Source organism: Centroberyx affinis, unplaced genomic scaffold (assembly GCF_046629955.1).
Source record: "Centroberyx affinis isolate AG114_WGS23_722 - 3 ecotype Tasmania unplaced genomic scaffold, CSIRO-AGI_Caff_v1 ptg001446l_1, whole genome shotgun sequence".
In the NCBI taxonomy this organism is placed as follows: domain Eukaryota; kingdom Metazoa; phylum Chordata; class Actinopteri; order Beryciformes; family Berycidae; genus Centroberyx; species Centroberyx affinis.
Genome location: NW_027279920.1, coordinates 64,974 through 92,469, shown reverse-complemented (window position 1 = coordinate 92,469; position 27,496 = coordinate 64,974). Strand labels below are relative to the sequence as shown.

Sequence of the window (27,496 nt, the reverse complement as noted above, 5' to 3'; positions counted from 1 at the left end):
GGCCAGCAGCAGTGCGTCGCTGCCTGTTGTGTCTCTCTGCGCCCTGATTGGCTGCAGTCGGTGTGATGCTCTCTGCATCCTGCTCTCCCAGCCAGGACCGGAGGGAGTGGAGCTGCAAGCGCGGACGTAAAATCATCATAACAGAACAGGGGAAGTCATTTTCGCTGATTTCCTCACCTGGAGGGAGATGTTTGCTCTCACCATGACCGTAGAAGTGAAAATATCTGCTGTTGCCAACTCGTGACTGCTTCTTCAAAACGTCCTCAGACAACGTAGTGAGGCACCTAGCAGCCCCCTGGAAGTCTCACCTTTACACTCCGTGAACACTGAGCAGGTTAACCAGAAGGCCAAGATCATGCCCACCGGAGTCAACGACCCCGAGAGCATACTGAGCTACCAGGTACAGTGCGCTTTAAATGTCTCATGCATCTCTGGCCGGTTTGTAGTCAGGGTGCAGCCTATAGCCTGTACACAAGGTCCAACAGCTATAGCCTACAGCTTTAAATCCACTGCTCAAGTGAAGTCATAATTTGCTATTCAAATGATGTGCTGTTTCTGTTAGTGGTTGTTTTATTGATATAAAGGAACACGCCCGGCAGGCCTGCTTTCTCTGGCACTATGTTGCATTTTGCCCACGCCAGGATCAGCTTGCTACAAAATCAATGCAATGTCTTTTTTACTCCCGACTATTTTATAGAGATAAACTTTATGATTATGTCGAATTAGTAAAGGTGAGCTTGTGATGGTGTGACACATACGGGTTACTTACCAGGGTGATGCTTGATGCAGAGGGTATTGTTGATGTTGTTATTCTCAAGTACTGACACGTGCGGTAATTCCCGGACAGCATATCACATTGCAATGCACTGCTCATCATCGCAGCGAAATGTTTTCAGAGTTCATTGGCTGATTTTTTTAAGCATGCATGGATGTGATCCATAGAGGAAAGTCAATGCAGTACTGTGACTATGTAGCCGATCATTAAATAAATACAGATACATTATAACACTGATCAATCCCATTTGGGTGCCTATAAAATGTCAGCTGTTCGCCCCAATGTCACAGTTGTGTAGGCAATAACAAGACTGGGATAGGTCAGTGGGTTTTCAGCCGGGTCTCGCATAGGCGGCGTGTTATTTTCTCAATTACCCTCAAATGACCTTGACGCCATCCTTATGCCGTGCACCGTACAGCTTTGAGTGGGCTTGTCTACTTCATTAAATTTTCGGCAGCCGATCGTAGCAGCAGGGGGAGGACGGCATGTTGTAAAGTGAGATTTGAAGGGGAAAATGACATGATCGTTTCCTGTTGATGCATGGTCGATTATCAGAGCCTCGGTCAGCTGAGAGACGTAGGGAGGTAAACAGGGAACCAGTAGGCTCACTATAGAGAAGACATACCATCACTGTTCATCAAACAACAGGAATGATACTAGCAGACATGTATGAATGTGCTTGAACGGTCTAGCCTAATTAAATGTAGTAGCCTATCATAGGTGTAGCTGAGCTCAAAGGACTGAAATGTACCCAAATAGTTTCATGTTATCATTGTGATTGATTTTTAGGAAAGTCTCTAATGTGTTCAGACAGGTTTAAGGGGGAGGGGAAATGGTCTGGTATCGTTTTTGTTCTGTCCATGAAGAAAAGTGAAAGCAGATACTCTAACTACAAAAGGCCTCTAAGTATTTTTCTCCCCAACATATACATTTACTTCTTACCACTAAGCAGGTGGTCCATGATCTTTGCTGTTCTTCTCATCTATTGCCTGCTGATGTGTATGTTGTTTGCAGAGCACAGCAGCTGTTTCCCAGAGAAAAACACTTTACCTCCACCTGCCCCTCTAGAATATTGTGGTTATACTTAAGTGCTGTAAAAGAGAGTAGCAACAAGATAAATGTTGTTTGTGGGTTAAGCTGTCTGTACTGCTGATGACTGCTTAGTCCAATTGGCTGTTTAGTTGCTGAGGTAATCAACTCTGGGCCATCTCTCCCTCAAAAATCATATTATCCCACTAATGCTGTATTCTCCCCATACTGTGTGATTCAACAAGTAGATGGGCACTCAAACCATGGGCTGATTGCATAACACAGAGTGGTTTGGAAACCAAGAGACCCAACCAAAGCAAATCAAAGAAAACAAAACCATACCATACTGTACCATAGGCTGCCATACAGTACCGTACCATACCATACCTTACCACTTCACACCATACCGTAGTTTTGGAAATACTGGATGAAAGTGGCATTAATTCATATCAGGACATAGTTTTGATTTAGGTAGAAATGAGTATGAGATATTCTGTGCTTGCATGGATTCCGATTTGCCTCTGCCCTCTTTTCCTATCTGCTGTCTTTAATGTCCATCCTCACTGGGCTGTCTGAAAACCAAACCAAATGCTGAGGGAGGCAGCGTCAAATGATGTGTAGAGGATCAGACCTGAGATTGAGAGACTGTGATTTCAATTCCCAGCCAGGTCATAACTCACAGCACTCCACATCATAAGATTGCCCCAGGTTTAAGGCCCTTCAACACAACCTATTCGCTTTCACTTCATGTCACAGCTCTGTTTTCCAGTCATTTTACAGCAACTATCTAGTGTCCCTCCTAGTAAGCATTCATTTTAATCAATTTGGACACAAAATGTTGAGAGAGAGAGGGACCCATAGTCCCCTATCTGGGGAATGCATGTGTATTTTAAACGGCAACACCATACTTTTTGAAGAAACCTCTGAAGGATAAGTGTGTCCAATTTTATAGATCTGAGTTTTGACTCCCTTCGGACCTTGCTTTTTGGTTTCAGAATATTTTTTAACATCTCATTGGATTAATTCGGTATTACATATTGCAAGAAAGTGAAGGAGAGACAATGGGTTTAGTGGGACCGTATTTATGCTGAAACGTTATGTTGCACCGCCTCAGTGCTCATTATACTGCATGTTGTGAAGTCATCTTTCAGCCCCAAAGCCAACCAAGGCCACAGTGTTCTTTGTAGACAGAGTGCACTTAGAAAATAAGAGATATGGAGAGACAGAAATACATATGTGGCACTGAACAGGGTGTAAATGACTCATGCTACCTGTGGGCTGTCAAAGCAGCTTCCCCTTTTGTCCCCTCTCCTCCACATCTTACCAACTCTCTCCTCTCCCTTCTCACATTACCACCATTCTCCCTCTTTCATCCATTCATGGGGTCCCCTCCTCTCTGTGAAGCACTGTAGCAAAAGTTCTTCGCCTGTGTCTCTACATCAGAGCAGATTAGTGATGGTGCGATGCTATGTAGGGGCAGCAGTAGCCTGCAGTTCTCAGACACAAAGCCCTGTCTGGAAGTGACAGGCCCAGTTGTCAGAGTCAGGATCTGTTGCCCCGCTGTCAGTTCAGGGTGCTGCTGGGAGTGGAGGAGAGCAGGCAGCAGCTTAGAAAGAGGAGGAGAGGTGGTGGGTGAGGAAGGGCGAGCAGAGAAAACTAGGAGACTGCTGGGAAAGAGAAGGAAGAGAAAGGTTGAATAAATGTCTTGTGAGAGGTGAAGAGGTTGAGGTCATTGTAACTGTGACAATGACTAATGCCATGGGGGAGTTTCAGAGGCTTTCTCGACTGGCAGCACAAGCGTCCGTCATGTCAGCAGTCACAGACTTCTCAAAAGACTCACTCGAAAAGAGGCTACAAGCCTTGCTGGTGAATTGTGTGATGCTCTTTTGCAAAAGTGCCATTCGGTTTCTCACAAATCTTTTTACTCTCAATACTGTTCTCTTTACCGGTGATTTAATGGTCATGTTCATACAGAGCGAAATTTGCTCCAGTGACTTCTAGTCTGTGGGCACAGATATCGTTTCCTGTTTCTCACCTCTGAGACTGAGCCTGCTCTGCTGTGGCTGTGATGCATCGTGTCAGTTATCCCTCTGGATCTCAAGCCTCATTAAAGTCATCAGCAGCCTCATCCCTCTAAAGTCGGCTCCAGTCACATGACATCCCCCTCTCCGTAAACCTGATGGAGTGAAAGGGCGTTTTGGCGCTGTTCATCGATTGCCCCGCTCAGTCAGGAGAGTGGGACGCAAATCATTGCTGCTCTATTTGTTTAGGATGAAGACCAGTTCCATTTGTTTTCCTATAATGCACTAGATTGACAATACCATCTCATATTGCATAACGTTGCTGTCAGGGGAAAGTTTTTTTGTGAGTGAGTTCTTTTAGGAGTTACAGTACAGCTCTGTCTTAACATGGCCTTCAATGGGCTGTAAAGTCGTGAAATCAGCACACAAAGGAACATGCAAGCTTTTATTGCAGATAAACAAAAAAACAAAGGCATGAGGTCTTAAAGCAACAGCAGTGTTACTTTCAGATGATTTATCTTGTCATTGTCACTTACTCTTCAGTTACAGTTTGCATATCAATCAATGACACATGAACTTGAAAATAAAAAGAAAGGATTTAGTCGTAGTCAGGAAAAAGTTTTAACAAATAGCGGGAGATTTCTATTTAGAACCCTGGAGGTACAGTAGATAGTTTTGCTTGCAGGACGAAATATCCTCTCTGTTATCAGCAGTAGTGGAATGGTGTCTTTGTGTGTGTGTGTGTGTGTGTGTGTGTGTGTGTGCGTGTGTGTGTGTGTGTGTGTAATAATCCGGTGCTATCATGTCCTTCTCCACTGGCATCCAGTCACAAGCCAGACCCACTGTACATGTAGGTCTCTCATGGGTGGTTAGCACTGATAAGCTTGTGAAGGACAGAAGCTCAAGGACAGGCAGCCATTTTGGGGCTAGCAGTTGACCGCTTTGATGGTGGGGTGGCAGTAAGATGTGTGGAAAATTATTATGGAGTCACGCCCTCCCAAGCACTGTGACTGTTACAGAGCCAGAGGACAAGAGTGAAGAAAAAGGGGTGGTTGCCAGGAGATGGAAGCATGAGGTAGCAAAGCATAAATGATTTGCTCTGTCAGTGGAAAATCATGTACACATGCACACTGGAGTGGTCACACACACACACACACACACACACACACACACACACACACACACACGCAGTCTCTTACCAAAGTAAGCAACACTTCAAGTGCCATGTGTGCTTTTAATTAGCTGAAGCACTTAAGGTGACACAAGGAAGGTGAGTGGTGAATAGCAGAGAACCATTAACCTGTTAGAAAAACACATACCTGCATGATTTTGCTATTAAGGAGAGAATGCTATTTAAACTAGGGGCACTAATGAACTGTGACCAGGATGGACACAGGTTGACCATGAATAACACTCTGTCAAGAGGAGCAGTGACTCAGGAGGAGGCACACCATGGGATGGATATGTTGCTGAACTGAGTTATTGGACAAAAGATGATCTAAAATAATCGCTAAATGGCAGAAATCATGTTTTCTGTCATGTCATATTTCCTGCTCTCTCAAACAGTCTCATCCACCCTGTAGTTAGCTTATTGAACTGAATGGGCAACAGGATAATGTTTTCCCTTCCCCTTCTCTATGCACCAAAATGGATTCAAACAAATTGATGAGATCTCACGGTCTCCTTTCTGGGACAAAAAGCTTTTAGTCTCGCTCTCTCTCTCTCTCTCTCTCTCTCTCTCTCTCCCTTGTTCTCACTCTCTCGCTCTCTCTCTGTGCCTGTGTAGTTGGTGAAGCTCCAGTTCGAGCTGACTACATTGCCTCTAGCCCAAGCCCAAACCCACACACTTAATTCACCAGCTACAGCTGCACAGACTGATAACAGTGTGTGTGTGTGTGTGTGTGTGTGTGTGTGTGTGTGTGAGAGAGAGAGAGAGTGAGCATCAGGGAGAGAATTAGCCAGAGAATGTATGAGAGGCACTACTTTAAACACTAGTGACAAGCACACTGTTATGTGTTTCTGGACACTGTGGTGCTTCATGACAATCTTTACAGTTTATGAAGTTGATGAATAGTGTTTATGTTGTACGTTATATGTAATGATTCTGTTGTTTTGCAGATATGTTACATTTCTTCTGGACATCAAAAGATAAAACTATTGTACATTTACATATTCACAATTCTACTCATGATTTCAGTGATACCTGTTTGCCCATAGTTTTAAGCCTTAACCAGACCTCAGTGGCATTCATTACAAAGGATGTATTTTTTGTGTGTATTTTTTAGTAATTTCTTTAAGGAATCAGAATATAATTACAAATTAAGTCTACAAAGTGAAACATTGAAGCTCTTATTTAAGATGCCCATAATACCAGCAGAAATTCAGATGTGATGAGTACTGGTTATAGATAGCTACAACGTGAAATAGAATTACATTTAAAGGAAGATAGGAAGTGAGAACTAGAGCAAGATGGTGAGAAATGTTGGAGTTTGAATTCTTTAACACACCCAAATCATACCTAAACCTTACTGTATACCTTTTCATACAAGCTTTCTATGATCTTTCCACTTTTTTAAAGTATGTTTTTAACCAGGAATGCTGAATAAGTGTGCAGAGGGTTACCAGTATTTATATATTCACCTCTAGGAGCTGCCCAGTACAACCACAGTCTTACACTGTTGGCCACTGAGCAGCTCCATTGGAACAGGTGGGGGTTCAGTGCCTTGCTCAGGGGCACTTTGACAGTAGTTGTTTAGGAAGGGGAGAGCGTTACTCATACACTTCGGTCATAAGCCCACTCTCATAGCCTTTTTGCTGCTGCCATATGTTCACCTAATGCAAACATAATTATAAAACTTACATTCATTGTTTGGCACCGACTGACTCGCTAATTAAGTAAGCCTATTCCTCCGAAGGAGATAGCCTAATTGTCTTGGGATATTGAAGTGCTCAGTCATGGAAAGAGAAAGAAATCCCAGAGGGCTGATATGGTGAAGAGGGGGTGGAAGGTAGCAGGACAAGTTTTGCTTTAGCAGCGCCAAGCCGCCCACACCTGTGAACTAACACCAGGGAGCAGGCTGTCTTGGGATCACAAAGCTGTTTTCGACGGCTATGTGAACTATAAATGGCCAGATATCATTATGGTTGCCATAAAAACATGAGTGTTTTTTTCCAAATGAGTCAATACATGTGGTGTTTTATCAGCAAACCCCAGGAGAACAAGAAAAAGTCAATCAGTGTTCACTATTTACTGCTCTGCCCTCTCTCACTCACACACCCCACCCCACCCCACCCCACCTGACCCCATTACACACAAATATATACACAAAAACATGTGAGCACACACAACACACATACAGGGCGCTTTAATGGAAATTTTATGTCCTGAAGGGCTTTGATAAAAAAACCAATCACTTCCATTGAAAGGACACGTATTATATATGTATTCTCTCATAAGCCAAACCAGAATACATGAGGACTCTCCTCTTCCACGGTGTCCTGACAGATCAAGTCATTTTCAGTTCCACTCCACTAAAACAATTCCTCAGCTCTTCCCGATTGTGCTGCAAGGAGACATATTGCCTTCCTTTTTGCCCCTGTGGTAGTCATGCAGCAGTCTGAGCCGCAGTGTGTGCTGCTATTGGCTGCTAGCTGGATACTGGACCGACCAATTAGAGTGAAATGCTGCATAACAGAGACTGTAGATCTTCAGAGGCTGTGTTGGCGCCCCAGCTCAAGCTCTGGAAGGGGAGACTTATTGAATAGAGCATGTCGCCCTCCCGCAGACATTGTTAGGAGGCCAGGAATGGACACCCACACACACGCACACACACATACCACACGTACACACACAACTGTTGTGCTAAATGCCAACAGAATGGCTCTGCTCCACGTCGGTGATGTTCCATAAAAAGTGTCAGATTAGTTTATGCCTGTGATTGAGGGTCTGCAGTGTTGCTGCAGATCATGCAAATAGAATTCATAGTATTCCCATGATGTCACATGCATTTCCTACCAATATGGTGCTTAGAATACTGACAGTTCATTGGCTGTGGCTGTCGTTTGATTATAATCACCTGTTAATTTATTACAATCACCTGTTATTTTTTGTAATGATGTAACAGAATACTATGAATAGAATAGAATAGAATAGAATAGATGTCTATTTTATTGTCCTCAGAGAGGAAATTTGTTTCCACAGCCAGTACAGATGAAACACATAGATACATTGAAACACCAACACAAGAAACATACATTTACAGCATAACATACAACACATCAGGCACACAGTTAGAGGCAGTTGGAGGTGAGTCAGGAGTACGAATGTTTATTAAGGTATGTGATGACAAGGGGCACAAAGCTTTTCCCAAAATGTGCCATCTTGTACCTTGCTGTTCTGTACCGCACATACACACACACACGCACACACGCACACACACATACACTGGCTCTCTCTCTTTCTCTCTCTCTCTCTCTCTCTCTCTCTCTCTCTCTCTCTGTATCTGTCTAAAAAAAAACAAAATTATTGTAATTATATATTGAAAATATACGTCTTTTTCTTTCTTTTATAAGTTTCATTGCATTCTGTTACTGTGATTGTAACACAGCTAAACAAACCAAACTAAGCACAGTCATTTGCGGCCAGAGATCCATCTTAGGTGTTTGTGACATTTTTAAGTGACATTATGAATTTGATATGAAGGGGTTTGAGGGGACTAAGTTTTTTTGTTTGTTCAACTAGGTCTTTTTTTGCTGAGAATGTTTTTGAGAATGTGTTCTGTGATTGTTGGTGATTGTTGATCTGCTTGTTTGTTTTTTTGTTTATCATTCAATGACAGTTATGAAGCTGCCCCGAATTTGAACGGTCAATGATATTGAAAGAATTGTCCAATAATCAAGGTCTTACAGTATGCACCCATCTGTCACGGCAATTTCTTTTATTAATTGATTTAGCTATCGACCTTAATGGTAGTAAAACATTTGCTCAGTACTCAACATCTCTGAAATGTAGTGTAACTTTTAAAGTGGGATCATTTTGTCATCAAATCACTTACATTCTTACTATCCTTTAAAAAGCGCCATAATTTCATTTCAACTCATGCTATTAATCATTATCAAAAGGTGTCAGTTTTTCCAAATGGAGCTATATTTTGATTCTATCTTCACTCTTCAGTTCCTGCCAATTCTGCATCCACCGCCCTCATACACACAAACACATCCATATGGATCATGTGTCCATATAGAGTGGGTGGAAGTGTCCATTATGAAGAGAGCTGCGTTTATACACAAGTGCGTGTGTACAGTTAGAGGTTAGTCAAAGATTGTATTGCTGTTGGCAGGCATTTGGAGAATTGTACAACCCCTCACCCATTTGTCTTTATTTATTGATTTTAGCTATTGATTTTCATAGTAACAGTTCCAGCCAACTCTGCATCCATTGCCTACATATGCTCACATACACAGATGTGTTATGTAGAGAGGAAGGAAGCTGTGTTTACACAAAAGTGCATACTGTGATGTGTCAAAAGTCACATTTCTGTCAGCAAGTATTGTGTGGGTTGAACAAACTCCATCGATATGTTGATCTATATCTTGGTGCAGTAGTGCACACCTCACTGTTTTTAACAGCACTGTTGAGGCTGCTAGAGATTAGGAGTTAGGAATTTATAGTTTGCATATACATATAGAGAGGAAGGAAGAGAGAGAGAGATCACAGCAGCACAATAACTCCAGTAACCTCCACTCTGGAGGTTCCCACAATAAACTGCCCTCATCATCACAGGACTAATACATGACCATGGGTAATGCATTCACAACATGAAGTAAGCAAAAAGTACTGTTTATGAGAATGCCCTGTCATAGGGGTGGTAAAACACAGCGCTGCCCTGCGGCAATCTGCCAACAGCAGCTCCACTGATTGGATGTGCCATTCTGCTAATTTGATTTGATTTGATTTGATTTCCCCTGGATAGTATAGCCTAGCACATTCTCCAACTGCAGGCTTTGTCTTTCATACTGAGTTTATCTCTATCACGCGTGTGTGTGTGTGTGTGTGTGTGTGTGTGTGTGTGTGTGTGTGTGTGTGTGTGTGTGTGTCTGCCCGTCCTTCTGTCTGTGTCTGTGCCAGACAGACACAGACTGAGAATAGACTGTCTGGAATTTGATGCTCATCTTTGAAAAGCTCTTGCCAGTTTGACCAATTAGTGGCTCTGTTACAGGCTCAGTAGCCTCTCTTTAAAAGGATACCTCTGGACATAATGACCTTTCAGCTCTCCCTTCACTGACAGCTCTTGAAGGGATGAAAGTGTTCTACATAGCTGGATTGTTCCACAAACACAATATGTCTGCTGGAGACAGAGGGGGTGAAAAGCTTTCAGTTATGGTCCATGGAGCATGCTCACAGCGGCCTGTTGCAAAGACCCTTATCATCCGCACTGAATATCACTAATAATAATAATAATGTCATTATGCTAACATGTCTTTTGTGTGTGTTGGTGTGTGTTTGTCCATCAGAGGCCAGACGAGGAGGTGGTGGTAGACCAGGGAGGGACCAGCTCGGTGCTGAACATCCACTATGAGAAGGAGGAACTAGAAGGTGAGTAATAATAATAATAGTATGCTGACCTCAGACCCAGCCGTCCCTGTGCAGGTGTCTGCTAATCAGCTTAGCTCATTGAGGGATCAGCATGTATTTTTTATGAGACCATACAGTGCGATGGAGCAATGTTTGATGCATGATTGAATCATTTCAGCTGTTTCCTTATGTATCTCTATCATATCCTTTGTGTGTGTGTGCCTGCCTGGCTGCAGTATTGTGCAGGTGGTATCCATGCAGAGGTGTTTTCGGGACATGTGGGTGTGATGTTTGTGGCTCTGTCTCTTGTCTGGGGGAGATGAATAGAGCTGAACATTAATAATGGATCCTCCATCTAGCTGGCGTAGGCTGAGGGGGGTGGTGTTCTGCCATCACTGTGGGGAGACAGGTGTGTGTGTGTGTGTGTGGGGGGGGGGGGGGGGGGGGGGGTTGTGTTGTGTTACCAGGCCTATTATCACTTTCCTGGGATAATAATATGCTTGGAGATGGAACACTCAGCACCAGCTCACTTGCTTTGTATCCTCCTTGTACCCCATATTCGCAATGCACACACACACACACACACACACACACACACACACACACACACACACGTACACACACACACACACATACACACAAGCACACACAAGCATGTCAAACTGCCTCAGAGCATACGCCAAAAAATCTTGTTTCATCATATTTTATTCACAATGATTTGCCTAACCAGATTTATTAATTTGTCTGTTATTTCAACAGCTGTTCATTTCTTTAATGTTAGAAGTCTCTGTTTTGATATTAAAACAAACTTTGTCTTTGTCAAAGTCGTGAATTCAGCCTATTGTTATCATGCCATATTGCCTTCAACGCCAGCCTCTTGTCTTGGCAGGGCAAACATTATAATTAGAGTTGGCGGCGGTTGAGACTAATCTGGAGCAGAAAATCCGGTCTAAAGTGCTGCTGTCCCGGTGACTCTCCCTACGGAGCTTTAGGCCAATATCTAACTTTCAGTTTAATGGCCTTGAACTTCAGTCTTACTTTAACCATCTCAACAGAGCTGAGAGCATAGTCTGCCCTCTCTCACCTCTGCTATGCCCACCACCACTGTCCTCTTCTACTCTGTCCTCTTTTATTCTTATATTCTCTTTCAATTGTTCCATCTGATTTAGAGGACAATGTCGGTGCTGTTCAGTTTTTTTTGCCTCTAGTGATGACTTTACATCTACTCCAGTAACTCTAGTTTCATCCACTCCCTCAGCTGAGAAGCTGAATTGAAATTGACTTACTTGTGCATGTGTGGGGGGTGGACAAAATAACGATACATAATAATACAATAATACAATCACAGTTAAAGGAAGCTAAACTGCCTAAGTCTATATCATGTTGAATGCCAACTAGCAATATATGTCAGCTTTAAAAGATTTTCAAAGCAAAATGAGGCAACTGACAGAGTTACAAAGAGGCCAAAGAGTTGGTGCCTGAATTGCAGGTGCATCTGTGACAAAAACTGTCAAATTATTTAATGTGACAAGGGAAACAGTCTCAAAAATAATGACAACTTATGCCAAACACAGACAAAATGCAAGTCAAAGCTCACCAGCAGGGATGGATGGAAACTGGACAGGACAGTTGCCAAAAACACAAACCTACGGCCTCAGAAATGAAAACAAGTGATGTTTTATTGTGTTTCAGGTGTACTTTTGAACTGTACTGTTGTCAATGAAAACATTAAGTTTAGTGCAACCCAATACTACAACACTGTGTAAATGGTAAACAGTAGTGGTCTGAGTAAGGAGATAGACGATCTTGTTAAGATTGGCAAAAAAGCTTTATAACACTTGCATGCTCCTTTTATCTAATGTTTTAAGGATAGTGATGTAAAGGCAATCACTTGTTATGTACAGTATATTAGCATTACTTGACTCAATAAAATGATTGAATCACTCCAATTCTTCCTTACACTTTTGCTGTTCTTCTTTCTGCCCTTTCTTCCCCACTGTATCTGTTTCTCTCTGTTTCTGTCACTTTCCTCTTCCTCCAGGCCACAGGACTCTGTTTGTGGGGGTGCGAATGCCCAGGCAGAGCCATCGTCACCATAAGACCCATAGCTCTCGCCACCGCAAGAGAGACAAAAGGGCAGGGAGCATCGCAACACAGCCAAGCGAGGAAAGTGATACTGCCACATCCTCTCATGGTAAGACACACACACACAGACACACACAGAGTGCATCTTAAACCTCAAACCCCTTTCCACAGGCTGCTCCTTTGTTGACAGGATCATCTTTCAGTATTCAAATTCAGTATTTTTCAGGTGCATGTACTCATTCATTAGTCACAAAAACAGTAGTGAAAAGCATGAATCACAAAAACAAACAAATGCACAAATGCACATGCACAGATATACGCATGCATGCACACAGACACAAACACACACTCATGCACACATAGGTCAATTACTGGTCATCGGTTTAGCACTACAATTTAGTAATGTGGTTCAATCCAACAGCTAAAACACTGTCAGAGAGAATAATGTACTAATGTGTAGGTTATGGCTCAGTGTTGTACATGTGTGCATGCTTGTACTTCCATGCATCTCCCAGAGAAGGGTAGTGGTTGTTAAACAAAGCCTATCGATACTGTGGGCAAATCTTTAAACACACACACACACACAGAGTTGTGTCCAGCACTCCAGGCTAAAATTGACAAGCCCACTAATTAGCTACCGATGAGCAAAAACTAGTCATCATATTGCATGTGTGTATGCATGTGCAGGTGTGTGCTTTCCTGGGCGAGTTATCTGTGTATGAATCTCAACTCAGTAGCCATTTGAAAGGCATCGGATGAGAAAACGTGTTGTGTGTGAAAAATCCTCCCTGAAACAAGGTTCACCTCTCCCTCCACCTCTCCTGTCCAGACACGCCGTCCCAGCGGGTCCAGTTCATTCTGGGAACAGAGGAGGATGCTGAACATGTGGCCCATGAGCTGTTCACTGAGCTGGATGAGATCTGCGTGAAAGATGGCAAGGATGCTGAGTGGAAGGAAACAGCCAGGTCAGGATCTCCTCTGGGAGCTGTTGGCAACAGCACTTGGCAATAATGCGTCTGACAGAAAAGCAGCTCAACCGTTGTACTGTTATGAAGGGGGAATTGTACAAGCGGTAGTTACAGGATACATTTTTTGGTCTTTTTGCTCAAGGTAAAACGCTCAATAGAGAGGAATGACAAACACCATTGTGGTCTCCTTCATGCTGCAGGGAATTAAATCCCAATTGAATGTTTCCACATGCAAATATCGCCTCTATGTATTCTATTGTGTAGTCAACATTTAAGTCAAAGAAACTTTCTCAAGAGGGTGTTTAGAGGGTTTAAACCACACAATAAAAGATGTAGAGCTGATATGTGTTTGTGGGTTTAAAGCGCCCCAGTTCCTGTCTGCACTGAACCGAGCTGAACTGCCTCTCTGTTTCACCATAATGTCTTGCTTATCCTGCAGGTGGCTGAAGTTTGAGGAGGATGTGGAGGATGGCGGGGAGAGGTGGAGTAAACCCTATGTTGCTACACTCTCCCTCCACAGCCTGTTCGAGCTGCGCAGCTGCCTCATCAATGGCAGCGTGCTGCTCGACATGCATGCTGACAGCATCGAAGAGATTGCAGGTTAGAATCCCTCTAGCTGGCATATAATACATCTAAGTACAGAGATCTTGAAAAAAAAATCATTACTGAAGTTGAACATTCAGTATCTCCAAAATACAGAGGATGCAGCTGATTATGTTTCCATCCTGGGGCTTAAGGTGTTGACTATCCTTTTATCAGAATTTGTTAGAATTTTGTTCTATCAATTATTTTAGAATAGGGGTCACTTTTTCAAACACATATCTGATTTTGGAATGGAACTCTTTAACTGAAGATGGGTAGTTTTGCTCTCTCTCTCTCTCTCTTTCCCTCACTCTTGATGAGTCATGATTCCTTGCCTCTGCTCCTGAGTAATATATTACATTCATTGATATAAAACAGGCTCTATATCTCAGCCTAGATGCCCCCTGGTTACATGTTACAAATTGATTTATCCCCCTGTGAGATTAGACACACATACAGGCCTGAGGGGACCATTTCTGGTGGACACCACACACATAAACACACACACGCACACACACAGGAAAGTCATCAGTCACAGAAACGTCTGCTAAATTGACTTTCAAGTACTTTCCTGTGATGTAAACTTTGTATTGTCCTATGTGACAAAAACCCACCCATCTGGTGCTGCAAGCAGATTAAAACAGATGCTTAGAGTTGTTTGCTAATATTGAGACAAAGTCTGACACAAACACGCCTGTTCAGAATGACTCATAATCACACATATACACACACACACACACACACACACACACACACACACATACTTACACACCGTGGTTCAGTGCTGTCCACTGCACAGCTGCATGGTCAGAATGTGACAGATGTACAGACTGAACAGCCTGGATGCTTCCTATCACTCTCCTTCTCGCCTCAAAACTCACCTGCTACCTGGACTGCCACTGCAAATGTAGCGAGAGAGAAGAGAGAGAGAAAGGGAAAGGAAAATGGAAAGCCACTGGAAAAAAAAAAAATTTTTTGAATGCTGAAATATGTTTGTTTGTTTTTTTCAATTTGGGAAAAGAAACTGCTAATTAAGTTATAACTTGTTAAATAATAACATATCATATTTGTGGATCAAAACAACAACATTCCTTTCATTCAAATTTTATGAATTATATAGATTAAATGTCTAAATTAAAGTTAAAGATTGAAGCAGTTCAGTTCAAATTATGCTCTGGATGTTGCATAATTTTTTTTTGGATTGAAAGTTGATTTTAGATTTTAGAAATTGGAAATTGAATTTTTGGGGGATTAATATATCCTAAATTCTATTGGGCAGTAACACACACAATTTTTGTGACAACATGACAAATATTATCGAGTGTATCTTTTCTCTATGTCACATTAAAATCTCCATATATTATATGTCACTGACACACTGTAAGATAATATATCAGAGGAAGTAGGGCTGTTTTCATAATATTAGATTAGAAACTTAACTCAATCCAATTCAAGCCTGTGATGTGTGAGCAGGTGCTGCATTAGATGTACCATTTGTAAAGTTTGAGTTAATTTCAGACTCTTTTGTATGGTTCCCTTATCACCATCCTTATTAACATGGCAGATTATACTGGCGCTGAGCTCAACACATTAGCATTGGCCTTGAGGTGTGCTCAGAATGACTGCAAGCACTGCAGTGTGTGTGTGTGTGTGTGTGTGTGTGTGTGTGTGTGTGTGTGTGTGTGTGTGTGTGTACACAGAGGACAGGTTCAGCACCAAGGAGGAAAGTCTGATTGATTGTGTGGGAGGGAAGGTATGAGAAAGGAGGGAAAGAACCAGTGCTGACTCAGCAAGTCAGACCAAAAAGACAGAAAAGGGAGAAAGAGAAGTGGTGAGAGATGGAGAGATGCTGATTATTTTCTGCACTCACTGCATATGTTGGACTACACAGATATGATGATCAATGCTCGCAACACACACCTTCTGTTAAGTATTGACATGTGGTCCGTTTTGACAAATGTCTCAGGATGAGATCATTTTCTATTTATTTTAAATACTGCAATGAAAGCAAGGAACAAGTATTCAAAGATCAAGGAGGTGTGGAGTAAAGGAGGAGCTGAAGCATTATTGAGGTTTCTGTTGCACTGAAACCTCAATACAGTTTAGTGATTATAAATGGATGTCAGTAATAATAATGATAATAATAATAATAATAACTTTATTTGTATAGCTCTTTTCAATATTTACAAAGTGCTTTACGTACAATAAAATCCAAAGAGACAGTGATGTAAAAGTACCACAATTAAATAAATAAAATGAATTTGAATAATAAAAATAAATAAAAATAATAAAAAACAGGAATAAAAGGTAATACAAGAGATAAACAGATACAAATAGAAAACAGAGATACAACTAAAAACAGATGGAACTTTACATAAAAGTGTGTGCCGAACAACATGAAAGCCCAGACAATAGAGACTGTAATAAATAACTAAATAAGTAAAAAAACAAGTATGAAATGAGAAACACAATTACAAAATGAACGATAAAATGAAGATACAAGTATAAGGAGCGATTCACATAAAAGCCTTTCTATAGAAGTGTGTTTTTAGAAGGGATTTAAAAGATGATTTAGGTAGCCTAACTTCCTCAGGCAGGTCATTCCAAAGTCCAGGGGCTCTAAAGTGCTGGTCAAGGTGGCACAATATAATAATGTGTGTGTACATATGTGTGCGTGTGTGTGTGTTGCAGACATGGTGTTGGACCACCAGGAGGCGTCCCATGAGCTGGATGACAGTGTGAGGGTGAGGGTGCGTGAGGCCCTGCTGAAGAGACACCACCACCAGAACGAGAAGAAGAAGAACAACCTCATCCCCATGGTGCGCTCCCTCGCCGAGGGAACCCGCAAGCAGTCTGAGCCCCATCTGACAGGTGGGTTACCGGGGGAGAGAGTATGACCAGTGGCTGGCTATGGCATCAGATATTTTTTTTTTTACAGATAATTATTGGTATGAATCTAAATAATGTGGGAGAAGCAACCTTCTAAATCTATCTATTGAATGAACTTAAAGGAATTAGTCAATAAAATCCTGCAAACTTTAGTTGACTTGAGTTGACTTCTTTCGTTAGAGACGGTTCTATTTATTCCTTTCTATTTCTAGAAAGGAATGTCTTTATTAGATTGATGAATGGAGAAAGACAGGAACTGGAGGAAGTGAGGATCACAGGATGAGAGGAATAAAAGACAGACTGTTAGATACTAAGAGACTGGAAGGCAGCCACACAAAGTATCAGACAGACAGTAACCACACAGGCAGACAGAGAGATGGAAAAGCATGGTCTCTACAGTGACATTGAATTCTTTCAGGGACAGACTGCCAAAAATCAATAGACTTGTTCCCAAGCAAATGGTAGATCTATCAGCAGGCTAAGGATTACTGCCTTCATAGATCGTTCATTTGCTTGGCACTTGGCCAGCCAATAAATCGGATATGTACTGACTCTGCTTTCGCGTGCACACACACACACACGAACACACCCACACATGCACACACACACACGCACACACACACACACACACACACACACACACACACACACACACTCCTTTCTGTCTAGCAGGGTCAGCCACATCTCCCCAGCCTCCCCCAGTCAACCCAGAGGTGAAGAATGGTGCTGGTCAGGACAGCACTCAAGTGGACCTCAGCAAGGTAAACAAGCAGGCTGTGGAACTTGAGCTTGGCAGATCAGTGTGTTTTGCTCATCAGTGTATGGCATTTTTCAGTGCACTTTATTTATGTATATGTATCCGTGTGTGTGTGTGTGTGTGTGTAGAGAGAGACAGAGACAGAGAGAGAGAGACTTTATACTGAGTTTAGTGAATCACTGCTAGAATAAAAGGATTATTTTATCAGTCAGAAAGATGTGAAAATCGCAATTGAAAAGAAGAGAAGAGAAAGAGTCACTGATCATAGAGTGAACTGATCATAGAAAGGCTGATATTTCATTAACCAGCATTAAGCATTACCAAACTTCTGTTCCACTTCTGTTACAAGAACACACACATCTCACAGTCGCAATATAAGGTCCTTTGGTTTTGGTGGTATTACTGTAATGGTGGTATTACTACATGGTGTAGCTGTAGCACCCCACTAAGATCGATAATCATCAACATCAACAACTAGGTCGCATAGTGCCCCCTGGGGAGCATCAGGGGAACTGCCTTTTGTTTAAAGTGCTTTCCCATCACTCTGCAAGATTTTAACAGGATGACATCATAGGACACAGAAAAAGGCTTCCATTTAGCCATTAACTTTCATCAAGGGATATGGAATTATCCCTCTATTTTCATATCGCTAACACCAAAAGGCTACTTAGGTTGTCTGAGGCTAAGCTGAACCCGTAGTGATGGAGCATTACGTACAACTCAAACATGGAAGACATTTCTGTTTGCTCTGTCAACCAGAGTGTCAACTTTGAAGTTACAGGGTACCGGTGTGTGGGGGGGTTTGGGTTTATATGGGTAAAAGATAACTGCTATTGTAGGTGATTACTAATATCAACAATATTAATATTCTCAATAGCTGATACTGGCCTCTCCCTTGTCTTGCCAGGTGGACATGCACTTCATGAAGAAGATCCCAGAGGGTGCGGAGGCCTCCAATGTGCTGGTGGGAGAGCTGGACTTCCTGGAGAGGCCCATCGTGGCCTTTGTCCGTCTTTCCCCTGCTGTGCTGCTCACTGGACTCACTGAGGTCCCAATACCTACCAGGTAGAGGGCCAATCTTCTCTATAAATAGGTGTTTCCAAAAGACATAAACAATGACATGCTTTAGTTAAGAAATAAAATGATGTGAATGCAGTAATCCAGTTATGATTTACATACTTAAAATCATCTGCTGACAAATCTCAGATTCCTCTTCATTCTCCTCGGCCCGGATGGAAAGGCTCAGCAATACCACGAAATTGGACGCTCCATGGCAACTATCATGACTGATGAGGTAAGCAGTTCAAATCAGACATGAACCTCTCTAAGACAGACACAGCTCCAGTGTAGTTAAGCTTGTTTCCTCTTCCATCCTCTGGATCAGATCTTCCATGATGTAGCATACAAGGCAAAGGACCGCAGTGACCTGCTGGCTGGGATAGATGAGTTCCTGGACCAGGTGACTGTCCTGCCACCAGGGGAGTGGGACCCTTCCATCCGAATCGAGCCCCCCAAGAATGTCCCCTCTCAGGTACACCCATCAGTTGGGATTTATAGATGTTTACTTGTAAAAGGAGGTCTTTGATTTGGTATAGTAACTGATCCAAGCAATGTGGGTGTCTAGGAAATAGTTATTGTAGTTTCTGAATGGTTGTTGGCTGTTCCTGGCCTTTGTGATTGGTTGTGTGTAGGAGAAGAGGAAGATGCCAGGAGTTCCCAATGGCACAGCCTGCCAAGTGGAGGAAGAGCTGCATGCTGAGCACCATGGGCCAGAGCTGCAGAGAACTGGGAGGTAGGCTGTAATTTGCAAGCCTCTTTACAAACGCACAGGATCTGATGTTGCATTCCTTTGTGCCATAATAGGTGAGCATTCATACAGAAGCCCAGTTCAGACGTCAAAAGAATGATGTACTAACCTACAAATGATGACTATTGAGGACACCAGGCTAAGCCATCATAAATCTACAGGACCATCAGACAGGCAGCACCATTCACCAGCCACCTAATCTAAATGTTACAGTGTTGAGTGTGTGAGTGTCGGTACGTCATGGAGGTTATCAAGTGGGCACCTCCAATCACAGATATTTTGTTGAATTAGGCCCACAACACCGCCAGAATGTTCAACAGTGGGACTCCAAGCCATTTCTTAGCTAACCAGCCTCTCGAACTACTCTCCCTTTTACATACGTAGATATCTCATATACTGACAAGGGCCACATAAGCCGAAGCAACAGACAAAATTGTGGGCACCACAGCTGTACCTTGCCTGCCTTCAATGCCTCTGACTACTTCCTGCCTTATCTCCTGAATCTGCCCCTTGTCATTTAGGGTCACATCATACCACCTTCCTAAGCATTTGACAGGCTTCTCTAAACTGTTGGAATTGCTTCCTTATCTATGTAGAATCTTCTGTTTGCCAGTTTTCCCTTGACAACAGAGATGATCCTAAGACTTAACTTCGCTTTCATCTTTCATCCCAATTTAGGTTATCATTTAATTTGTTCAGCAACATTTTGGTACAAGGCACTGTAGCTATAGCATATAAACTATATAGCATCTGCCCACACATGCACCCATACACACTCACAAACATAATGTGCATACTGGATATCACCCTTTCTCTTCACCAACCTGTTCTCTAATCTCACCCACCTCTCCTCTTTCCATTATGTGCTGTGGTCAGGTTATTTGGAGGTCTGATACTGGACATCAAAAGGAAGGCTCCATTCTATCTAGGGGACTTTAAGGATGGTCTGAGCCTACAGTGTGTGGCCTCCTTCCTCTTTCTGTACTGTGCCTGCATGTCCCCTGTCATCACCTTTGGAGGACTGCTGGGGGAAGCGACCGAGGGACGCATCGTAAGACCACAGACACACTTGCATACACACCACGCTCAGTGCCAATAGACTACTATATATATATATGTGTATGTACATATTGACTTTGTGATCTATACAAACTACTGTGCAAAAAAAGGGTTTAGAATTATGATCATTATGCCTAGAGAACAGAGACATTGTAGAAGTTGCTGAATATACAAAACAAGTCCCACTCACTGTATTCCTATCATGTGTTCTAGAGTGCCATTGAGTCTTTACTGGGTGCGTCTATGACTGGGGTGGCCTACTCTCTGTTTGCTGGCCAGCCCCTCACCATTCTGGGCAGCACAGGCCCTGTGCTTGTTTTTGAGAAGATCCTCTTCAAGTTCTGCAAGTAAGGGGCCCATTACAATCTCCTCTCTGTGACATTTTCATTATCACACTCTGAGCTTTCTTTTACTGACCAGTTATGTCCTTCCTGACCGGCCTTTATTGCTTCCCTTATTGCTCCTCTCCTCTCCACTCCACTCTACTCCACTCCACTCCACTCTTCTCTTCTCTTCTCCTCTCCTCTCCTCTCCTAGGGACTATGACCTTTCCTATCTGTCTCTGAGGACTTGCATCGGCCTGTGGACCGCGCTGCTATGTCTGTTGTTGGTTGCCACAGATGCCAGTTCTCTGGTCTGCTACATCACAAGATTCACAGAGGAGGCCTTTGCTGCCCTCATCTGCCTGATCTTCATCTACGAGGCCCTGGAGAAGCTCTGCCACCTGGGAGAAATCTACCCCATCAATACACACAGTGACCTGGACAAACTCACGCTGGCATAGTGAGCAACACAGTGTTCACTCTGTATTAACAGGGTTCATCCTAGCTTTCACCTGCATGTTTTTCATTGCCCCTGTAGAACTTTTTCATCTCTGCTGCTAGTGAGATAAGCTTTATTCCCCACTCTCTGCCCTCCTCCTCTGTGCATGGTTTTTCACCAAGAAAGTGTAGCTGCCAATCTCTCTCTGTTGGTCTCTCCTCACTGAGTGGTTTTGCCTTTGTTCTCTCTCCATCCCTGCTCTCTTCTAATAGCTTTTAAGTCACACCCCTGCAGTTCTCTCCATGTTTTGCCCTATTTGAAATAATAAAAGCATGCGAGCTCACAATTTCTCAGTCAGCCACCATACAGTGATTTGTTCCATGTCGTGCTGCTTCTCCTTTTCTCTCACTTTCTGTGTGTGTGTGTGTGTGTTTCTCTCTCTCTCTCTCTCTCTCTCTCTCTCTCTCTCTCTCTCTCTCTCTCTCTCTCTCTCTGTATATGTGTAGCTGTAGGTGTGCAGAGCCTGATAACCCCAGTAATAAAACCTTAGAACTGTGGAATCAGAAAAACATCACAGCCTCTGCCGTACCGTGGGCCAACCTTACCGTCAGGGTAACGTAACCATGCGCATACATAAACACACACACACACACACACACACACACACACATACACACGCTTAATGTCAAAGTAACATTCACATGATAGCACACACTGCATTTGCACCAGTGTTTACTTTTGTTAACATTCAACTAACCCCCCTCACCTTCCCTTCAGCAGATAACCTTTCTTAAGCGCCTTTGCAAACAGTGACAAGGACTTTAAATCGATCAGACCTTTCACTGCCGTGTGTATTACTGAGCACAATGAAGGCAGGCTAGTCTAGTTTCTCCTGTGCTATCTAGTTTTGACGTTCTGCCCTTTAGACTGTTTCCTGTGTGCCAGGGATTTCCAAACATTGTCTCTTGCTCTATTTTCTCCCTTTCTGTCTATTTTGTGTCATCTGAGGTAAATGTGTGCTAATGTAAACTATGTAAATCTCTACAGGAGTGCATCAGTCTACAGGGCCACTTTGTAGGGACAGCATGTGGCCACCATGGCCCCTACACCCCAGACGTTCTCTTCTGGTCTACCATCTTGTTCTTCGCTACCTTCTTCATGTCTGCCTTCCTCAAACAATTCAAGACTAGTCGTTATTTCCCCACCAAGGTAATCAACCAGCATCACAGCAGGCTAAGCTAGGGTTTGTAATACCGTCCAGGTCATTGTCATCTATTACTGTCCAGGTGCGGTCCATGATCAGCGACTTTGCGGTCTTCCTGACTATTGTCGTCATGGTTTTGCTTGACTATGCCATTGGAATACCCTCCCAGAAGCTGAAGGTGCCCAGCAAATTCCAGGTATACAGGAGATGTGGGTCTTGTGGGTCTCGGTATAGAAGTCCACAGGGTTACGGTTGTGCCACAACCTCACTCCTCTGCTATGTGTTCCTCCAGCCTACCAGAGATGACAGAGGTTGGCTGATCAACCCAATAGGGCGCAACCCGTGGTGGACGGTCCTGGCAGCCTCCATTCCTGCTCTTCTCTGCACCATCCTCATCTTTATGGACCAACAGATCACTGCTGTCATCATTAACCGCAAAGAGCACAAACTACTGGTCAGAGCAAACAACGAAACAGTATTTCTTTCTAGCTTCTGTACGACTCTGTTTCACCTTGTTCTTTGTGTGATGTACTGTATTTCTGCACTGTTACCTCCTAGTGCATAACGTGCCTCAGTTCTGCTCGTATCTGACCCTGTCTCCGTTTTGCAGAAGGGCTGTGGGTACCACCTGGACCTGCTGATGGTGGGGGTGATGCTGGCTGTGTGCTCCATCATGGGCCTGCCCTGGTTTGTAGCGGCCACAGTCCTGTCCATCTCCCACGTCAACAGCTTGAAGCTGGAGTCGGAGAGCTCGGCCCCAGGGGAGCAGCCTCGCTTCCTGGGCATCAGAGAACAGAGGCTCACTGGCCTGCTCATATTCCTGCTCATGGGCTGCTCCGTATTCATGACTGGGGCACTGCAGGTCAGTCCAACAAGCCACACAATGCTGCCCCCCTCTGGCTGGGATATGTACTAGTCAGTGGAATGGGAGCATGATGTGTGAAATACGGTATATTTTAGGACAAATTAGTAATGACTTTGAGTATATGACTGTTTGCTTAAGCTTATTGATGTATGTTGTGTTTTCCAGTTCATTCCTATGCCGGTGTTGTATGGCGTTTTCCTTTACATGGGAGCCTCTTCATTAAAAGGCATCCAGGTACAATCTGCTACACATTAGTCGAACATGATCTAATATGGTAAAGATTATTTAGTATGAAGACAAAGACCTCTATACAAGTTGATCTGAGCACAGCTATGTATGCTCTGTGCTGCTGCCCTGTTTTCAACTCGGACTGTATTCCTAATTTTTACCCCTGGTGGAAGCAGCTCAAATACACCAAGTCCCTAGTTATCTCTTGTGCTCTTGCTATTTTGTGTGTCCTATTCCTCCTCCTCCAGATCTAATTAATTCCATTTCTATTCAATGAGCCCTGACAGTTAATTGCCAGAAACATCTAACCAAATTTGTCTTTCATAATGTCGTCCTCTCTCTTGCCATATTCACCATCTGTTGCTCTCTGTCTCTCTCCACTCCACTCTCACTTATTAATTTCTGTCCTTACCCTCTGTGTCTCCTCTCTCTCTTTCCTTTTCTCTCTCTCCATCTCTTACACCTCCCTCTCCCCTCCCCCATCCACCCACTACACATACACCACCCCTGTCTCTTTCTCTTTCATCCTGTGTCTCAGTTCTTTGACCGTCTGAAGTTGTTTGGCATGCCGGCTAAGCACCAGCCAGACTTCATCTATCTGCGCCACGTCCCCCTGAGAAAGGTGCACCTGTTCACTGTTACCCAGCTCACCTGCCTGGTGCTGCTCTGGGTCATCAAGACCTCACCGGCCGCCATCGTCTTCCCCATGATGGTGAGCTGACATTTAACAAACACCCACACACACACACAATGTCTGAGTTTAAAAAAACTGGGGTTTAATTTGGAGTTATTGTTCAAATGAAATTCCTGTTTGGTTTGTCATCACAAAAGACTTTCATGCAAACATACACACGCACATACATAAAATACAGTGGACTGCTAGGCCTATATAATGTGGCCTAGCAGTCAACATCTACTTACTTTCTGTGCTAATGTAGGCCTATAACACATGTACCATTTCATAAAATACAGGCCATGCAGTAATACAAAGCAAAAGACCTTGAAACAGAAGCATGTCCTACCTTAATTTTCATTTTCAACAACCATTTTGTAGGCTTTGAATTTGATGTGTATTATTAACTTGTTCATTTGAGCTAGATGGACCCACTTTGGAGGGGGAGGTTTCAGCTGCAAGGCTTTTGTTTTATCCTCTAAAAATGAAAAAATAAATAATAACTTTACCTTTAATTGCTATCTCAGACTAACCCCCCACACACATGCACGCAGACACCGACACAAACACAATTCACACACTCCATATTGAGGACATTTTCTCTTTTCATGTGCCTGCAGGTGCTGGCTCTGGTATTTATCCGTAAGCTGCTGGATTTGTGCTTCTCCAAGAGAGAGCTGAGTTACCTGGATGACTTGATGCCTGAATGGAAGAAAAAGAATCTTGATGATGCCTCCAAAAAGATCGAGGAGGTAGGCTGTGCGATCTTTAAATGTACTGGTGAACACATAAATAAAAGTCAAAGTATAAATCATGAGTGTGTGTGTGTGTGTGTGTGTGTCATAGGAGTCACAGGTTATGCTTGTAGGAGGGGATAAGACTACTGTTCAGATTCCCATGGAGAGCAGCAAGCCCACTCAGACCCTGAGAGCACATGACCCCAGGTAAGAACACACACCTACACACACCTACCACACATACACACACACCCAGTGATTGCTCAGACTGGTAAGACAGTTTTCTGCTCTGTCTTTGTCTGTCTTTGTGCATGTCTGTCTTTTTCATATGCAGGTGTGTGGTGCTGTGTGATTGTTAGGTTCTCAACTGCACCCTTCAATGAGTACTAACACGTTGAGAACTCCCCTTACGCCCCGTCCCGTCATCTCCGCTCTCTGACCCCACCCTCCTTTTCCTCTCCCCTGCTCCTCAGGTGTGACCCCTCAGATATTAATATTTCTGATGAAATGTCTAAAACCACCGTGTGGAAATCCCTCAGCTCCAATCAAAAGGACACTCGTCCAGTGGCTGCTAAGAAGGCAAGGCCACACCCTCTCTCTCCTCACCCCTCCCCCCCGCCCTCAAACACCGCCACCGCTACACACTGTGCTCGACTGACTCCACTGACGACTCATTCTCTCACCTTCGTGCTCTCCATCAGTTCATCACTGACTCGTAATTGGTCTTACTAAATGCCTATTAGTGAGGGTTGTCAAACTGTGTTCTCTGCTGTCTTAACTCTGGGTTTGTGTGTTTTACTCCACAGGATTGAAGGGATAGAGTTCATAGACCAGTAAGGGATGTCTGCCATGGCTGTGAAACCACACACTTCTCTAGGCAGCAGTCCTCACCCGCATGACGCTGTGTTTCGGCTGCTACCACCGTCAGCCTCTTCAGTGCTTAGAGAAAAAGTCTCTAAGATTCCTACCAGCTACCACTAACACACTCAGTACTGACCATTTCACCCACAAACACACAGACAAAGACAAGGACACACACACACACACACAGCAGACTTTCTATTTTCCATTGTTCATTTAGCTGGGCTATATGATGGGAGTGTAAATGCTCCTTTAAAAATAAACCAGGTTTTTTTTATTAATCTCCGTAGCTCTGTCAGTCATTAGTCCGTACATTGAAAAAAGTATCTTTTTATTTACTGTGCCATGAGTGTGTTCTTTTTTATAATAGTGATGGTATGGTCAATTATTTGCTAGATTTTAAAAAGTACATTGCTGGATCAGTAATATATAGACAAATCCATCTTTGGGCATAAAACCTTGTGTCAGTTTTGTGTAATGATGTAACTGAAAACTGTACATGTTAGAAGACCTACTTCAGTTGAAGCAGTGGCATCAATAACATCTGTATTTTGAGGTGTAATCTTTTCCCTTTATGGACATTTGTCTTTCATAACTAATGATTGTGTAGGTTGGCAGTTGGTCTACAGAATGTTTGTTGTGTGTTAGTACAGTGTCTTATTTCTTTACCTCATTTCTCCCTCGTCCTATCAGAGTCAAATCTGGTGGATGTCTTTAGTCATTTGGGATAAGACTCTCCCCTTTTGTGTTTCAGACACCAGTGCCAGCCGAGAGCTTGGAGAGCTAAAGGGAGCAGAGAGTTGATGATTTGAAAGAATGATCTTCAACAATAATCTTTTATTTGTAGTTGCACTTTCTGTAGATACAGTAAAGAATTTATGAAATATATGTTTTATTTTCAAGAGATCTATTAAGAGAAAAATTGTTTTACAATAATTTATTACAATGACTTATTTTTAGATATGAATGTCTAAAGTGTTCTCTTTACTTTCTGTACATAATGTAATACAAAAGGTGCGCTAGCAGAAATGCTAAAGAATGCAGCACATGAATAATATTTCTATGAATGAATTCAATAGCAAAATAATGTCCCAGGTTAGCCCATTGGGAGCCATGAGTTCTGTCCTCTGCTGATTGACATCAGGATTTTGTCCAATAAGCCATGATTGTCACGTCCTCCTGTCCCCGTCGTTCCTGTCCGAGTGGCTTTAAAGCAAAGTGGACAAGTACATACAGTGCAGTGATGCATCACTGTAACATTACATGCAGTAATACCTCCTCCAAGACATGTATGAACGTTTTGCACTGAGTCAGTATGTTTGTCCTTATGTAGTCCAGTAATCATGTGTGTTGCTTTGATTCTGTCAGACTATTGGATGTGAATTGTCCTTGTATATCTGAGGATCCATACTAAATTAATGAATGATTCTGAGAAGTAGGCGCAACAAGCATGATTGAATAATATTGATTGTGTAAATATAGATTTAAAATCACATGAGTGAGTACACACCAATACATTGAGTAAATAATCAGTGTACAACACCATAAAGTGAGAAAAAGGCAGAGACACTGTAAGGGATTATACCAAACTGTGGAACATTCAAGGACTGTTTGTAGATG

The 27,496-nt window shown here is 43.0% G+C and overlaps 1 protein-coding gene across 1 annotated transcript; it reads left to right on the top strand.

The window, feature by feature from the left end:
* The first annotated feature begins 355 nt into the window (after window positions 1-355).
* On the top strand, window positions 356-26,663 carry slc4a8 (solute carrier family 4 member 8). Its single transcript, XM_071526706.1, has 25 exons — window positions 356-400; window positions 10,339-10,420; window positions 12,441-12,593; window positions 13,314-13,449; window positions 13,892-14,052; window positions 16,726-16,905; window positions 17,596-17,684; window positions 18,588-18,745; window positions 18,887-18,974; window positions 19,065-19,211; window positions 19,372-19,472; window positions 20,364-20,538; window positions 20,760-20,893; window positions 21,084-21,329; window positions 21,815-21,920; window positions 22,356-22,517; window positions 22,595-22,708; window positions 22,805-22,966; window positions 23,123-23,374; window positions 23,543-23,611; window positions 24,144-24,317; window positions 24,899-25,030; window positions 25,125-25,222; window positions 25,489-25,594; window positions 26,631-26,663. Exons 1-25 carry the CDS (start codon window positions 356-358, stop codon window positions 26,661-26,663), a joined length of 3,303 nt encoding a protein of 1,100 aa, XP_071382807.1.
* The last annotated feature ends 833 nt before the right edge of the window (window positions 26,664-27,496 follow it).